At 33.7% G+C, this 19461-nt stretch overlaps 1 protein-coding gene across 1 annotated transcript; it reads left to right on the plus strand.

Moving 5' to 3' along the window:
• The first annotated feature begins 5306 nt into the window (after nucleotides 1–5306).
• LOC133189301 (uncharacterized) lies at nucleotides 5307–6284 on the plus strand. The gene has a single exon (XM_061324699.1). It carries the CDS (start codon nucleotides 5307–5309, stop codon nucleotides 6282–6284), a length of 978 nt encoding a protein of 325 aa, XP_061180683.1.
• The last annotated feature ends 13177 nt before the right edge of the window (nucleotides 6285–19461 follow it).

Genomic DNA, 19461 nt, shown 5'->3' on the forward strand with positions numbered 1-19461 from the left:
TTTTAAGTCTAAACTGTTCATTTGTTTTACCGAGGCAAACCGGATTGAAACTAGAAACCAGTTTGAAAACTAGTTTCAAACTATAAACCAAAACCTGAACCAGTTTAAGCGCAACACATTCGCCCACAGTCTAGACTGTGACGTCACATGACATTGGAATTTAAGGAGACAGCCGAGCCACAGGCACTTGTTTCTGTAATAAATTTTTTAACCCATAGTATAATAATAACACAAGGTATCCAACTCAGAATTGCACGGAGTACCCCCCTCCCTCAGAATCGCACTCATTTACAATTTCAGAGGACATGCACTGGCAAACTGTTTATACCTATGTCTTCTACGATAATTTATCTACACAACCATATATGGCATGCTTGTCTTTATTTTCTTTAGTCTCCGTAAACAGCGTCAAAACTCTGCTCGCCGTGTGGAAAAGTCGAATTCAACCATGAAATGGTATGTGCAGAGAACAAAATTAAAAAATGAGTGGGTTTAAAAATTCAATTCCAGTGTTTAAATATTGCATGAGTAAATAGAACTTGTTTACGTCTGATTTTCCCTGAAAACATTACGATGTTTATCCGATGTAATTTTAGAAACAGATTTTTAGCCAATCAAAATCTCTGTGCGGGATTAGCACATACCATTTCATGGTTGAATTTGACTTTTCCCACGGCGGGCAGAGTTTTGACGCTGTTTACGGAGACTAAAGAAAATAAAGACAAGCATGCCATATATGGTTGTGTAGATAAATTATCGTAGAAGACATAGGTATTAACAGTTTGCCAGTGCATGTCCTCTGAAATTGTAAATGAGTGCGATTCTGAGGGAGGGGGGTACTCCGTGTAATTCTGAGTTGGATACCTTGTGTTATTATTATACTATGGGTTAAAAAATTTATTACAGAAACAGGTGCCTGTGAGCCGAGCGTCTGGTTGAACGAGACTACAGGCCTAGTGTAATTTTTAATGAAATACGTTGTAGAGTAAATGAAATTATTTTTTGTTAATTTTAAGCTTCGCCAGCTTGTTAGGGAAAAAAATACCCACTAGTCTGACGTTTCACTAGTCAGAAAACTCAATACACGTGATATAGTTCGTAAGTTAAACAATTCAAAGTGTCCGGCTCTGAGTAATAGTTCTATATTGTACTTTAAGAAGTCCCTGAATTTTGGGGTTGAAATTTGGACCACTAAATACTAAGACTAAAATTATTAATAGATTTGAAACTTCCTTCTTATGTTAATATCCCATGTATTCCCGCATCTCAACCCATTCTTTCTCCACTGTTGACAGGTCAAGTTGGCCTTGTGGTAGGGCTCTCGTTTTGTGATCAGGAGGCCCGGGTTTGATTCTCGCGATGCGTCAATTCTAAGTAGTTAACGTAGGGGAAATCGTTAACATAGGTAGTGACTTTTTTTTAAGCAAAGCAGCTTGTATTAGGAGTGACGGGTCTTTCGAAGAAGACCTTGAAAGCCGAGGTCCCGTGTCACAGAAGAAAAAAAAAAGCCAATTGGAAGTATCCAAAAATAAATGAAATTCCTTCATCTGCGTATATCTCTTTATTTAAATTCATTGCTGTATGAACAGTACTGATACATATATATACAGTTAACCAGAACATTTTTTTTTATTAAGGATACATGTGCCACAAACTGTGAAACAAAAATTTGATGCATGTATTGATATATATTTTTTGACTGATCTGAATAGAAATGACATGAATAATAAATCCCTAAAATATAAAGAATTGTAAGTTTTCTTTCGTGCTTAGATATGCGACTTTTTGTCCTTTTTTGTGAAATACTATACAAAATTCGCACACATTTTTAACATCCTGACAGAACCTTATTTATTTCTACCATTTTACCTGGAAAACATTATTCAGGTTACCGATTTATATCTTAATCTATGAGAAATTTTGCTGATTTCTACAAAGGGGGGTAGACGTTTTGGGGAAACCTTTTGAGTCAGCCCTTAGACCAAGTGCCAGAGCAATTTGGGAACTAAATTGAGAGCATATATATAAGTTAAACAAACAAAAGGAAAAATTAATGAAAGTGTCAAACAGGGAGAGGAACGAGATCCTCCTATGGAATAAGATCAAACTAAGAGGGGGTAAAAACGCTATAACTCAAAGTTAAATGGCGTAAATAACTAAGTCTTACATGAGCGATTAAGCTCAGTGACTTTTCAATTAAAGAGATACATGTACTCTCACTGGGATGAATGACTACTTGTTTGCAATTCAAATTAGAGTTCTTTAGTTTGGAAAATTATCATTAAAGCAAAACTTTTTTATGAGTGAAAGGATAACTTGAAGAAAGAAAAGTCATTCGGGAGAAATGAAGAAATGTGTTGCACAGAATGACATAAAATAGAATATAAAATAGAATTAATTTTAAACTTAAGATAATCTGTGCATGCATTATGCAATTGTGATTTTGTGTATACCTCAAAAATCCATGACAATCTAAATTATATGACTTACAGTACTATGATCTGACTAGTTCAAATTTATAAAATTTATAGTGCTTTAATACTTAGAGGAATTCAGTGCAACGTTCCTGTTCTCATGTGCACTACGTAAAAGTTAAATTTTTCAGACACAGTTCTTCTGCATATGGCAGTGTTGGGTGGGGTGAGGATGGAGGTCTGTGAATGTGAATGTCTAGCCCTCGAGCGAAAAAGGCACAGGACAATGTAACTACAGGTCAATTTTATAAAGCTTTAGTCTTTATCTCCACAGGTACTTGAGGGTACTTCATGGTTACTTTTCTGGGTACTTTTCCTTTTTTTTTTTAATCTGGGATCAAGTCAACTCTTTCCTATTTTGGTATTCTAATATGCACTATATGTTATCGATAATGTAATCCTTTTGTCTCTATAAGCTGTTTTTAAATACACTCAAACACACCCCCTCACACACACAACCACCCCCTCACACACCCACACCCACACTCACCCTCCCTCACACACACACACACACACACACACACACACACACACACACACACACACACTTATATATATATATATATATATATATATATATATATATATATATATATATATATATATATATATATATATATATATATATATATATATATATATATAAATCCAAGAAAAATCACAGTGGTCGGTGATAAATATGAAAAATATTCAAACATATAAAAACACAGAGAACGAGTAAAACATAAGCGCTTTCATTTCTTCTTCATGATGTTTTACAATATACTCATGGCAACGTTTATTGTGACGTCATAATAACTTAACGTTAACAAGTCTCTGATTGACGTCATATTTTTCCCGTACTTTTGGCATAATAAAACAATAACAAAGAAATAAATGTGACTCAGTAAAATACTCTACATGTATAAAATACAATTCTTTTACATTAAACTATTTAATTTAGGTTTGAAAGTCCTTATAAAATGTTTTTCTTTATCTCGTCTTTCAATTGTATTCGAGTTATACAATTTATAAAATGGAAAGACAATGAAAGTTTTATTTCCGCATAAGTCTAGGTGTTCACTGACTTTAAGTTTACGGTATTCCGGCACATTAATTTGTTGTTTATGGACTCGGATCCTTTCCCGCAAGGTACTTCCCGTCTCTCCGATATATAATTCACCGCAACCAGAACATGTTATAACGTATATGACGTTTCTAGTTTGGCATGACATGTTATTATTAACTGTGAACTGTTTTCCGCTAAAATTAAAATGTTGTCCTTGTTGTATGTGTGGACAGGTACCACAACGCGGATCCTGGCATTTGGTCACATGAAATTCTGTCGTTTCTTTAAAAGAGGACTTAGTGAGAATTCGTCTAAGATTCTTCGGCTGTCTCCTACTGTTTATGAACTTTCGATTTTTAAATATTTTAGACGTAGTTTCATCGGTCTTTAAAACGTCGCTTAGGTGATAAACAACTGGTGCAACGTTTTTATTTTGGGGATTATGTGTCGTTATTAATGGTAGGATCTTGGAATTTGTCCTGTTTTGTTGCACAGGGTTGAGGAGGTCCTTTCTGTTTAATTCTGTGGCTTTTTTAATAGCATCATCAATAATTTTGTCTGGATAGCTTTGCTTCCGTAGATATTCTTTAAGTTCTTGTAGTCTTTGTATTCTGATTGATTCATCATTAACGATGGTGCATATTCTCCTCGCTAAATTATAAGGTATACCTCTTTTCGTATGTCGTGGATGGCACTAATTAAAATGAAGATACTGGTGCGTATCTGTAGGTTTGTAATAGATATCTGTCAAAATGACGTCGTTTTCCTTAATTAACAAAATATCTATCCGTACTTTCTTCCGCTGTAAATCTTATATCAGGATTAAGTTCGTTCAGTAATGTTTTAAAGGTAGATAATTCGTTGTCGCTGAATTTCCATACAATAAAACAATCGTCCAGATATCTTTTCCAGTAATTAGTAATATTATTTTTTACCTCTTGGTTGAATTGTTCTCCCATTTTTTGATACATTTTCTCTTCTAAGTATCCTAATGTTAAGGTGGCATATGTCGGAGCCATTTTTGTGCCCATAGCCGTTCCTTTTATTTGTTTAAAATGTTTTCCATTAAACGTGAAAGTATTATTTGTCAGCACTATTTCTGTTCCTTCCAAAATAAAGTCTCTTGAAAATCTGCCATTAATTTTTTAAGGATCCTTACTGATCCAGTATTCCACGGCTTCAAGTCCCAGGGAACTTGATATATTACTGAGTAATATAGTTCCGAACCGGCGGATCAAGTACGGGGACCAAGGACGCCACACAGCGAACACGCACTGGTATGTGTAGAACAAGACTTGAAATCTATACTCACAACAAAAAATATTGACCCTAAAGTAATCAACCTTTCCAGTAGACCTTTAAGTGACTCGGAGGTGCGTCTGTTATGCAAAGGTTTAAAATTTACCCCTACACCTCATAGTAACAATCAAGAACTAAGGGCAGATATTTAAGAGTATACGAGAAAATTGAGGTTAGCAGAACATTTTTATAAAGAAAATGAGAGTGACTCAGATTCAGAGGAGGAAGAGGATCTTGTACGCAACAAATCTAACTTTAATCCTAAAAAAGGACAAAACGAAATTTTAGATGTTGTTTGTGAGACATTAAATAATTTGCCTCTGAATAATAACGAAAACCGCAAAATAAAATGCAATCTTACAATAGAAGAGAAGAATGCACTTAAATCATTGTCGAATGACGAATCCATTGTAATAAAAGAAGCGGACAAGGGTGGCGCTGTTGTAATCATGGATTCTTAGTTTTATTAAACTCATATAATGAATATGCTATCGAACGCCGAGTACTACGAAGAAATACCAAACAACAGCGATAGAAAAACAATGCAGAAAATTAAGAATCTTTTAAAACGTCATAAAACATCATCGAGTTTAACAGAAAAAGAAGAAGACTTCTTAATTGATTATGAATATAGTGAAAGCAATTTTTATGGACTGCCAATGATTCATAAATCTAGAAAAATAAAAGAGGCCATCAAATCCCAATGCTCGGAATACATAACTTGTCCTTATCCAGACGATCTCACTTTCCGACCAATAGTAGGAGGACCATCAGCACCAACGCAAAGACTTAGCAATCTACTAGACATTCTTCTAAAATCATTATGTTCTGGAGCCAAAAATTATGTACAAGATGACTTCGATTTTCTCCGCCATTTACCAGAGAAAGTTGATATAAACAGCAAGCTCGTTACGTTGGATGTCATAAACTTGTACAGTAATATATCAAGTTGCCTGGGACTTGAAGCCGTGGAATACTGGATCAGTAAGGATCCTGAAAAAATTAACGGCAGATTTTCAAGAGACTTTATTTTGGAAGCAACAGAAATAGTGCTGACAAATAATACTTTCACGTTTAATGGAAAACATTTTAAACAAATAAAAGGAACGGCTATGGGCACAAAAATGGCTCCGACATATGCCACCTTAACATTAGGATATTTAGAAGAGAAAATGTATCAAAAAGTGGGAGAACAATTCAACGAAGAGGTAAAAAATTATATTTCTAATTACTGGAAAAGATATCTGGACGATTGTTTTATTGTATGGAAATTCAGCGACAACGAATTATCTACCTTTAAAACATTACTGAACGAACTTAATCCTGATATAAGATTTACAGCGGAAGAAAGTACGGATAGAATTCCATTTCTGGATATTTTGTTAATTAAGGAAAACGACTTCATTTTGACAGATATCTATTACAAACCTACAGATATGCACCAGTATCTTCATTTTAATTAGTGCCATCCACGACATACGAAAGGAGGTATACCTTATAATTTAGCTAGGAGAATATGCACCATCGTTAATGATGAATCAATCAGAATACAAAGACTACAAGAACTTAAAGAATATCTACGGAAGCAAAGCTATCCAGACAAAATTATTGATGATGCTATTAAAAAAGCCACAGAATTAAACAGAAAGGACCTCCTCAACCCTGTGCAACAAAACAGGACAAATTCCAAGATCCTACCATTAATAACGACACATAATCCCCAAAATAAAAACGTTGCACCAGTTGTTTATCACCTAAGCGACGTTTTAAAGACCGATGAAACTACGTCTAAAATATTTAAAAATCGAAAGTTCATAAACAGTAGGAGGCAGCCGAAGAATCTTAGACGAATTCTCACTAAGTCCTCTTTTAAAGAAACGACAGAATTTCATGTGACCAAATGCCAGGATCCGCGTTGTGGTACCTGTCCACACATACAACAAGGACAACATTTTAATTTTAGCGGAAAACAGTTCACAGTTAATAATAACATGTCATGCCAAACTAGAAACGTCATATACGTTATAACATGTTCTGGTTGCGGTGAATTATATATCGGAGAGACGGGAAGTACCTTGCGGGAAAGGATCCGAGTCCATAAACAACAAATTAATGTGCCGGAATACCGTAAACTTAAAGTCAGTGAACACCTAGACTTATGCGGAAATAAAACTTTCATTGTCTTTCCATTTTATAAATTGTATAACTCGAATACAATTGAAAGACGAGATAAAGAAAAACATTTTATAAGGACTTTCAAACCTAAATTAAATAGTTTAATGTAAAAGAATTGTATTTTATACATGTAGAGTATTTTACTGAGTCACATTTATTTATTTCTTTGTTATTGTATTATTTTGCCAAAAGTACGGGAAAAATATGACGTCAATCAGAGACTTGTTAACGTTAAGTTATTATGACGTCACAATAAACGTTACCATGAGTATATTGTAAAACATCATGAAGAAGAAATGAAAGCGCTTATGTTTTACTCGTTCTCTGTGTTTTTATATGTTTGAATATTTTTCATATATATATATATATATATATATATATATATATATATATATATATATATATATATATATATATATATATATATATATATATCGTTTTCGGCTGATACATAAAAAGAAAGCTCTTCTTGATCCCAGATTTAAAAGAAAAGAAAAATGGAAAAAGGAAGGGGTGGTTTCCATACTCCAAGTGCCTGTGTGTGTGTGTGTGTGTGTGTGTGTGTGTGTGTGTGTGTGTGTGTGTGTGAGGGTGTGTTGGTTTCACCGATCTCCCGAGGACTATGGTGTGAAAAAACACCTTTACTCCGAGGACGTAAATTTCTTCCGAGGACTTTTTCCACGTCCTCGGAAAAAAATTGCTTGTATCGTCACAAAATATCGAACTACATCACGTGGTGAAATTTGGTGAAAGTCCTCAGAAGAATAGTAAGATGTGAAATTGTGTTACACCATCACACACTTTTATCGTCTGCCATAACACACATTTGATATTTTAGACGCGCGCTGATGCGCGCGCATCCAAACAGGATATTTCCGATGCGCACCGATGCATGCGCATCGGAATGGCGGAAATGATGAAAGGTCTTGACTTTTACGTCTCAATATGTAAGTATTCACAGTATATTTACTAAACGTTGTTTTCATTAATGAAAAATAAATAATTTTACATAAAAAAGACATTTAACAAAGAATTTTAATGCTAGTATCTGTACTTACATGTAGATGTAAACAGATAGGACATACACGAACATTAATAGGAAAAGACATAAACAGATAAATGATAGATCTCATTTGACTACTTAAAAACGTGTAATTGAGGAAAAACTGTCAATGAAGAAGGGGAAATGATAAGTATGGAAAACATATGTTTTTATTATACTTTCATGTTAAATACTAAAATCTGATTGGTTTAGAAGCATTTAACAATCCGTAATATTACCCTCAGCGTTAGCAACACACTTGACAACGGGTAACATTACGAAAATATCACATGCGTTCAAATCATGCGCGTACGGTTCACCATAGAATTCTCAAAACGTCGGTTGTGCGTTTGAAAGAAGCCGAATAAATGACGTCAATAAAAGCTTGCGTCCGATGTAGCTTACTTGAAAACAACAAATGACAGACGAAACATCCTTGCGAGTGCAAACTTTAGATGATAAAGGACTTTTTGAGTAGCAAACAAACAATAGAGAGGTTGGTAAATCTTTTCCGAAGCTTTCTTATTGAGAAAGATAGAAGCAGGGAGTTTGAAAGCTTTCTAAGCGTGAACTTAACGACGATCTCCGAATTTTTTTTATGACATCCGAAATCAATAAGACATTCAGTATAATAAAATAAATAGTGCACGTTTTTGAGGGTAACAGTTGAAATTGACACCCCTCGGAAAACCATTGTCAACCTCCGCTGACGCGTCGGTTGACAATGGTTTTCCTTGGGGTGTCAATTTCATGCCATTTAATACCATGTTCATTTCTATGAGCCTTTCAGGTTTTTAAGTGACATTAACTTGTTGACAAAACGCTTGCTTATAATAACCCCTCCCCCCTTTAAAGATTTTTTTTTTAAAATGACAAAACACTTGTACAAGCAATGATACGTGGCACTGGTTAACTTAATTCACACGAATTAAGTTAGGATTATTAAAAATGGCAGTTTGTAAATTTAGAATTTACAGAGGGAAGAGCCAAAATTACTGAAAAGGGAAACTAAAATTTCGATCATTTATCTTCACATGACAATCTTAGATTCCTCACTTTTTCATTGTAGAGACTTTTTATTTGGAATCGAAAACAATGTATAGTTCCTTTGACATAGTTTTCAGAAATGGAGCAGTAGATTAACTTGTTCAAAAAGTAGCATGCATGCAAATCTTTAATTTATGGAAAAGCAAAATTTAAAAAAAAATATTCTTTTCTTTTGGAAAATCATGGTTAAGTTTTATGGGTCTGAAAAGCAGTGGTGATCAAGAAAACAAGACCAACCGTACTCAGTATTTATAACTTAACAAACTTTCAGAAACTTATAAATGGAATATTAAGGTAATGGATTTTGTTTATATTTGTTGTTGTAAAACTCGAGATTAGTATGAATACTTTTGCACACTTCAATTCATTTAGTGTTCCTTACCTTTCATCTTCAAAACACAAAACTGATCTCCATGTTTGTTTCACGTTCCTTTGAGAATTTTTCACTCATATTAAAAAGCCACCACTTGCCGGTGGAGGGCTGCAAATTTAAAACTGTACTCAGTACTTATGGCTTTTGAGCAGTGAGGGATCTTTTTCATGCCAGCACTTACTGCGACACAGGACCTCATTTTATAAGGTCTCCTCCAAAGATCGGTCCCCACGTTCTGCTATGGGATTTGAATCCACAATGTAAGGATCATCTTGCTCCTCGACTCGTCGCCCGCATGGCGCAGTGGTTAGAGCGTCTGCTCTAGAGTCGCGGAGTAAGGAGTTGATCCTTACGTCGCGGGTTCGAATCCCACTGTGGGACATGGAATCCGGTCCTTCGGATGAGACCGTATAAACCGAGGTCTCGTGTCGCAGAAGGTGCTGGCACGAAAAAGATCCCTCACTGCTCAATGGCCATAAGTGCCGAGCATAGGACAAAATTTGCAGCTCTCCACTGGCAAGTGGTGGCGTCTCCATATGAGTGAAAAATTCTCGAGAGGGACGTTAAACAACATAAAAATAAACAAACAAACTCCTCGACTCTAAAGCAAATGCTCTAACCATTGCACCATGCAGGTGACTTTGATCTCCATGCCTCAGAGGAAATGACTTGATAGCCTCTTATAGGAGTAATTGTCACTGACTATATGCACTACCTATGTAGTCACATAAACCAAACACTGCTGCTCTTTGAGACATAGTTTATAAGTCTTATATAATGCATTTAAAATAAGTCAAGATTCAAAAGAATTTCAAACATCCCATTCATTCAAAGAGTTAAAAATAATCAATACCTCAGGAAGTTTCGACAATTCTTAGATTTGAAAAATATTTGCTCAAATTGAATTAGATTTCATATTTTATTCTGTTTATGTCAAACATGATGTTCTATTTATTAACAATTGATTTCTCTCCTTGGTAAAAAGACTTTTTACTAATTATTTAACGTCCCTTCGAGAATTTTTTACTCATGTTAAGAAGCCACCACTTCCCTGTGGAGGGCTGCAAAATTAGACCTGAACTCAGCACTTATGGCCATTTATATTAGCAGTAAGGGATATTTTGTGCAAACACCTACTGCAACAAAGGACCTGCTTTATACGGTTTCATCCAAAGGACCGGTTTTCAGGTCCCACAATGGGATTAAAACCCTTGAAGTAAGGATCAACTCCTTACTTTGCAACTCTGGAGCAAAAAGCTCTATACTCTATGCCACGTGGCGACTGGTAAATTGATAAACATGCACTAAATATGTTGACTCTACCACAGGCCTCTATGTGATCTCTAAAATTTAGGCACCAACTGGCTTTTTTATGAAAAAAAAATTTTAGTCACCAATGCAAATTTTTAGCCGCCAGGTAAATTTTTCTTAGGCACCAATCTAAAAACTGATATTAGTCAATATTAGAGACATGTCCATTGCTTCTTTTCGGCTCTTTCTAAAAAAAAAAAATTGAAAATGTTTATAGTTCAGTAATTTGATGATCACCAAGCCAATTTAAAATGGTCGCCAATTTGGCGAATTCTAGAAAAATTTTAGGCACCAATCATAATTTTTAGGTGCTATGGCAACTTAATTAGTTGCCAATTAGACCTATACCATATATCGCATACCCTGTAATTGTTTTCACTATCTGCACATTTTTGATTTTTTTGCCTTTACAAATCAACTTGGTTATAAAGATACATGACTGTATAATTTTTGTAAAACAGCTGGATTTTTGAGTTAAATTTCTTTTGGTTTAAAGCTAAGAAAACTTAGATATTATAGCTAAAGGACTGGTTATTAAGGGACAAGCTTAAGTATTTCTGACACATTTATTCTATCCCCTTTAAAATTACCATGGGGCTATAGATACAGGTTGGTCATGTGATCAAATCCCATGGAATCCAAAGGGCTTTATGGTAGGTAACAACATATGACTATAGTCCCATAGATGATAAAATATTATACTTTTTCATGTTAAATTTTGCCCATATATAAAGCATTAGAGTATTATAAATTGTGTATAAAACATTAATGTTTTTACTTTGAATTTCAAATGTCAAGCATCACCTGTGTGGCGCAGTGGTTAGAGCATTTGCTCTAGAGTCGCGGAGTAAGGAGTTGATCCTTACGTCGTGGGTTCGAATCCCACTGTAGGACATGGAGACCGGTCCTTCAGATGAGACCATATATATCGAGGTCCAGTGTCGCAGTAGGTGCTGGCACGAAAAAGATCCCTCACTGCTCAATGGCCCTGAGTACCGAGTACAAGTCAAAATTTGCAACTCTCCACCGGCAAGTGGTAGCATTTCCATATGAGTGAAAAATTCTCGAGAGGGACGTTAAACAACAACAACAACAACAACAAATCAAATGTCAAGCTAGAATAAGAACTACAGCATTGAACTATTGACCCTTTTAGTCATTCATAGTTATAAATGAGTCTCCTTGAATCCTAATATTTCTCAGGAGAAAGCACTGCAATTTTAAATAAGTGTTTATTTTCTAGAAACGTTTGTTTGTGCAGGTGTATCAGATGCATTCCAAAAGTGTTCATTCACTGAAAATTTAAATACAGTTGAACTTTGGTATCTCAAGCACTGATAACTTGAATACCATGGATATGTCAAAGTTAACTGGAAGTCCGAACCACTTATTTTTTAAGAAATTAACACTCGATATCTTGAATACTCCTATATCTCTAAGTTTTTTTCAGTTCCATCTATTTTAAAATAATGAGGTTTGACTGTACATGTTTCTTATTTAGCATTTGATGAATTTCATATGAATCACCAACAAGTTTTCACATTTTGATGCAAACTTTTATAGTTCTAAACAACCAACCACTCATTAATCAATTACTACATATAATTTAAATACTGAAATTGTAGAAAAGAAGTTCATTCATTTATCAATTTTATGATTTGTTCTAGGAACAGATCAGAAAATATGTTTCAAAAATAGGTAGTATCTATTGAAATAATTAAAAAATCAAAGTGAAGGAACACTTTAGCATATGTGCTTGCCTGTTCATCTATTTGCAATCATACTAATAAATATACAAAGCTGATGTATCAAGATAATAAATGCTACTATATAAGTGAAGCATTTCAAGTAAATCTTTTGGTTGTAACCATTATAGCATTTTGTCGTGTTAAACAGAAAAAGTAATCTAACTAGTAGTCCATATGCATGTGCAAGTACTTCCAAGTTTCTTTGTAACAACCAGTTTTGTACCCATTTTTGCAGATGAGTAGGGCAGTATACATGGACCATATTCAAAAGCTTTAGAGATATTTATGAAATAATGAAAAAGTTTGGTAAAATAAATGATATAATTCATGTTTCTTTGGATTGAAAAATCTTTATATAACCTTCAATAAAAGTCCTTAATTATTTCCTATGTATCTTAAAACACGAGATCTGATTGGTTAGCAAGCGGGGTGTAAATTTCCTTACACCCAGCTAAAGCTGGGGTGGGGTGGGTGGGGTTAAATAATGTGACATCACAATGAATAGTTTCTATATCAAATAAACACCATACAACATGATGTCACAATGTATTGAAGCATGTAGTAAATCAATAGTTTAAAATATTAGTGGAATTGGGTTTACAGAGAAATTATTAGGTTATATAGGAAATAAAGATTTGTTATCCAGGTGTAATCAAGGGTGTACAAAGATTTACCTGTTAGCAAATATAACCTATCACTGGGTCGTATTTTGGCTGACTTGCTTCATACCAATTGTTAGGCCTTTGTTTATATGCTAAATTTGACTATCGAATATTCCATCTACTTGATCAATATATAGGGCTCACAGTGGGTGTGGCCGGTCAACAAGGGATGCTTAATCCTCCTTGGCACGTGATCCCACCTCTGGAATTTTAGGGGCTCTGTGTTTATGCAGTGTTCAAAGATTTGTATTGTTTGTAATTTTTATGAAATAGATCACTGTTCATTATCTTCTCTTTTTCATTCCATATCCATACCCCGCAATCATAACTTTGACCTTTTGACTCCAGAATCAAGAGGAATCATCCTCTCCACTGGAGTAGAGACTGATCTAAAAGCCAATTTGAAAGCAACTAAATCATAGACACAAATTTAATTTCTAACGTACACATACCCTAAATTAAATTAGTGACTATTGTCTGCCCCAAAATAAATACAGGGACCCAAGACTTTATCTTTGAAATAATTAAAAATTCTTTTAAACAATGTATAAGTACTGCACAACAAATGTAAATCACGTAACACATAAATATGCATAGACATTTAACACATACAACAGGCTGATTGGGCTATGTGTATGTTTAAGGTGTGCAATAGAACATCTCCTATGACACGATACAATATTTTTCAAGATGGTGCGTATATATCGAATAAATTATGTGACATTTTGTTAGTATATTACTATATAGGTCTCTGGGTATTGCTAAGAGACCCCTAACATAGAATGAAATGCAAGTTGGGACCCATGCATGTAGTTTTCTCGTCTATTTAATTAGACGCATGTAATTTCTTCACTTTAAGAGCATATTTTATGATTAAACAAATGTCATTTCAAACTCTACCAGATATACTGTAATACAGTGTCCTACACTCAGTATGTGTAATGGGTGATAAAAAATACATTATCAATATTGCCATTTATCATGTTTATTTACCAATAATTTCAAAACTTTTAAATTCTGTATTGCATATTTATGAAAAAATCATGACGATACTATCATCAATTACTTGCAATAGGATTAATCAATAAAATAAATGAATTGTGCATTTCCGTCCTCATCACCATCTTTCTTCAGCATCGACTAATACGAGGTTCGACATGGCAATTATAAATAAATATTTATCTTTTTATTCTGTCTTCAAATGCTGTACAGCTGGTCTGAAAAAAATGTGATGGATTACCAGAGGAAATAAGATCTGATTTATTAGAATTAAATGTTCTGTATTTTAAAAAAAAAAAAAACGGGTTGGCAATTTACGAAACAATAGTGGGTCGGGTTATTTAGCCAACCAAAATGGCACTTTCAAATTCAGGCTCCGACCGAGGACTGAGGAAGCTTAGGATGACTAATAAGAATGGTTGCGGCGAGTGTTTTGTTGTGGAAGTATTAGAAGAATGTGTAAGAAACATACGGTTAGTCGCCTAAGTTCAAATCTATCAAATTCAAAGTTTTCTACACTTGGACGATACACTGATACACAGTCATTTAGCTGGTACAATCACTAGTTTTAGCTACGTAGCTTGAATTACCTACAAAGCTTTATTTACCTACCTGAAGTAGCTTTATTTAGCTACTAAATCAAACTTATTTCTTTAATTAGCTTTTTTCTCAAGATGTGCAGAAAATCGCACTTTCGTGCAGTGATAATTTTCAAATTTTAGCTCATCTGAAAACAATTCATTATGTTCATGAAAAAATTTCTCTTGAAAATGTGCCTTTTTCTGCGCAATTGCAATTAAAGTTATAAAAGTTTTAGGGCTATATACAACGCTCAGTTAATTTGTGACCAAACAGTTACTTCTTGAATGGATTAACAAAGAAGATCAGTTCAGGTAAACTTGATAATTGATTGGTAATTATTCAGCACAATGTGAAGTAATCATACTTATCCATGCCTCACCGCACACAAAGTGGTGTATGGTTACTCAAACAGCAGAAATACTTCTGTATTCCGAATGTCACAGACCCGCGCTTCACGACTCATGGTATTTTACCTTGCGCAGTTATGTCTGTTCCTCGCATGACATATCCACACATTTGACAACCAACAAGTCATGAACATGCATGGTACACATGTATGTATAAAATAAACAATTTAATTCATAGTTTAACTTGCTGTAATCTTTGTAACAACAGTAAAGCAGTGGAGATACCAAACACCAAAACCAAAAAATATAAAACTCATTTTTTGTTTGCACTGCAATAGACTGGAGTCATCTGGAAGAGGAAGTAGTTGTAGATAGAATTTTCTAATCATTAAAATGATTAATTTTCAGACCCGGTTAAAGAGAGGTGTGGTGAGGGCTCATCTGGAGACGCAGTTAGATTATTTAACTAATTTAAAAGTAGTTTGTGCCCCAAAGCTATTAAAGAGTTTTAAGACCGCGTTACAACATCCTGATGACTAAATGCACCCTCCTCCATCACATTAAAACCCAAGAAGATTCTTATAAATTTATACTGGTACATAAACAAATTGATTGAAGAAATGCCCATGTAGAAAACGCATGGTTTTTCTCTCGTCAATGTCGTAGCATTATACTGGTGGATGAAACTTGACATATTAGTATTGATAGAATACTTCCAATTACAATTACTTGTTTTTAATTTTAACCTAAAATCATTAAAGTCATGACTGTATATCGAATCCTGTGTGTACATGAGAGCAGATGAATAAAATACACATGCTGCACACTTGTTATATTAATTTTACATGTCAGATGTACACTCAATTTTTAGACAGGACCAAACTTTTACTAGTCAGTGTCGATCAGACATGCCTTATAAATGTTAAACCCTGTGTCTGAATGCATAAATATTTTTTACTTGTCTGATTCTGAACAGATTTAAAGAAATTTGTTGAACTTAATGAAGGCTAAATTAGCTATAAAAATAACTGACTTATTTAGATTTGTGTTATCATGAAGATAGAAATATTAGTTGCGCTCCTCCTCTCATTAGCAATATTTATCGAGGTATAACTGAGTGTTAAAGATGGAAAATTTATGCTATGCTACAAGTACATATTTTAACTTCAGTATCTTGAATCGTAGGATATCACAAAGTTTTTTCTAGGACCCATTAGGTTCAATGTTTATATTCTACTCTAAAATACTTAAAAATGAGTTTTTATACTACTAGTATCATTTACATTTTTGAAAAACATTTTTTAATAATTTTTTTTATCATGTTTTTATCACAAATATAGTTTCACTATATATACCATGAAGAATTCACATCACATCAGAAACAGTTAATAACAAATGCCAGAAACAAATACAACAAAACAGAAACCGTTGTAACACCCTCTTGATCATCCTCGTGTGCTTTTATGCTACATATTATAATAGCTCGGGTTCGAGATTTAATGCTGTTGGTTGCTAAGGCAAATATAAACAAAAAATGGGGCATAGTTCCTGGGCTCGACATTTTATGCTCATCCACTTGTCCAGTACATGTACCAGTAAAATTTTTCATGAACAATTGATAATTACTGACCACTTGTCTGATTTGACAAGGGATATTTTTCTAGGAAGAATTTTTTTTAGCTGAGCATGAAAACTTAAAGAATTAAAATTTGTTGTCATTTTTTTATCGGAGATTCAAAATGAAAACATGCCATGCATGCGGTTTGTAAATAGTTAAATGTTGAATGATCTTGCTCGTAATAATGATGGCCCTGGTTGTCAAACTTGATCAGGAACAATGTTACTATGAAACTTGTCTGAAATATCTGATGTTTTTCAGGCATTTGTCACAATTTTAATTTTAATATATAAAGTACCAGGAAGTTGACTACTTAGAACTACAGTAACTTTGAAACGTGTACTTTTACTGAAGGAAATTTGGGTTTTTATTATCTGGCAGGAGAACTTTAGCAAAAGACAATTTAGGCTACAAAGGATAAGCAAAAGAAGGCAAAGAAAAATTTGAAGTCATATAGTCAGCTATTTCTTGTTGTTACTATTTTTCTTTCATACATGTAATTATATAACATGATTTACATCTACTTTAGGATAGGATGATACAGTTAAGTAATTTGCAATAGATGTGTCCACTAAAAATCTCTAAAACAGACTCAATGAATGTATTATAGACTACTGTAATGTACAATATTTTTTCAAATTGTTAAATACCGGTAGGTCTTTTATGAAATATTTTCATACAAGTAAAAGTTATGTTCAGACAAGTAAATTTCACAATCACTTACTTCGAGGGTAACATGCCAGAATATTTTCCCCAATTGTGTCACCCAATGTCGAATGCATATCTTGTCATTTAATTATTCAGTTTTATTTATTTCAATATATTAATATATCCAAAAACATTATTGCTTACATGTATGTAATTGCTAGTCATGAGGACCCCCTGGAGATAAGCCTATTATGGCAATAGATGGGACTGAAAAAAAAACCCTTTGAGAAACAGATAATAGAGGTTTCAAGAATAGCGGGTAAAGTTCATAAACTCACTGAACTTGAGCACTTAGACATATCCATGGTATTTGAGAAAGAGTTTTAAAATACATAAGTAAAACTGTCATTAACAATAAATTTTATTTTTCCATTTTTTATTTTAGCGCACCTGAGCCAAAGGCTTAAGAGAGGTTTTCTGATCAAAATTTGTCTGTTGTCTGTCACTGTTGTTGTTGGAGGCGGCGACATAAACTTTTCACATTTTCATCTTTTTCTCCAGAACCACTTTGCCAATATTAACCAAACTTGCCACAGAGTGTCCTTGGGTAAAGGAAATTCAAGTTTTTTCATATGAAGGGCTACACCCTCTTTCAAGGGGAAATAATTAAGAATTGTTGTAAATTTAATGGCATCTTTAAAAACACTTCTCAAGAATCAGTGGACCAGAAAATGAAATTTCTGTGAAAGCTTCATTACTGTGGGCCAGAAAGTGAAAATTCTCTGAAAGCTTCATTACTTAGTGTACATTCAGGTTTGTTTAAATCATGACCCCCCCCCCCCCCCCCCAGGGTAGGGTGGGGCCACAATGGACAATCAAATTTTTACATATGAATGAATATACATCATCATGTGTAGTAAAAAAAAAAGTAGAACAGCAAGGCCATAGTGACTCGGGTGAGCATTGTTGCCCATGGCCACTTGTTCTTTTTACAGGCATTTTTTACTTTGACAAATTGCACTTTAATAATATAATTATAAGCTTCAATTGGAATAAATATTTTATTAACCATAACATTGTTAATCAAACTTTTGTGAAACTGTGAAATTAACTTGTCAAATGACTAGAAATTTCTTACTGAATCTAGATATGGATATACAGTTCTACAACATTTAAAATTTTACTGTGGTCAGCGCACATAAACAAAAATTTTTGGAGATCAATAACATTTTGTCGAAATCAAAGACAAAACCAAATGCTTGGGTATTTATTTACAAAGTTTGATTTGTTAACTTTTTACCATATGAATAATTTACCCTTTCTTTCCAGTAGACCCTTGTTATGCCATGCTTAGCTTAGAGCCAGGATAGCAAATCAAAATGAACTTAGTCAGTTGTTGTTCTTTGTAGAAAGAGACAATTTCTTTTCAGGTTTTCTTTTTCGGTTTCTCATTTTAGGCCTACAGTATTTATTTTTTACTCAAATATTAGGAATATTATACTTGTGGGCAATCAATGAATTTAACGAATACTCTTTTTTTAGGTGCTCATGATGCAACTTCCTGGATGGTGTGTAAACTGTTTATCAGCATGTGAAATCCACATGATTGAAGGTATCTTACCTATCAGTAATATCAATTTTCTCTATTAAAAGCTGCATAAGGAATTATTTTATTTCTGGTCTCAAATTTTTGTCCAAGCATCAATCATTTTTTCTTCATCTTTTATCTAGTGAGGGTCATATTAATTGATTAATTTAATCAAGGCTTTATAGTAAAATATAGTGAATTATTTTCTTGTTTATGACCTTTAAAGGGGCATAGACTCAGATTTGAAGTTAATATTTTCTAAAATTTTCGACTAGATCATGACATATGTGTGGCTATAGTATTTCACAGGGAAATATCATAAAAAACTTATTTTACCTGGAAATTATTGAAACTACGAATTTAGGGACGCATTTGATTGACACATCCTTGCACTTTCACAAAGTAAAACTTCATCCTTGATACTTAAAAAAAGTAGAAATTTTGTTGTGTTTTAATGAAAAAAATTAAAGATAAAATCCAGAAAATTCACAGTTGAAATG

The sequence above is a fragment of the Saccostrea echinata genome, unplaced genomic scaffold (assembly GCF_033153115.1).
Source record: "Saccostrea echinata isolate AGI-Se365-2 ecotype Australia unplaced genomic scaffold, CSIRO_AGI_Sech_v1 ptg000017l, whole genome shotgun sequence".
Taxonomy (NCBI): domain Eukaryota; kingdom Metazoa; phylum Mollusca; class Bivalvia; order Ostreida; family Ostreidae; genus Saccostrea; species Saccostrea echinata.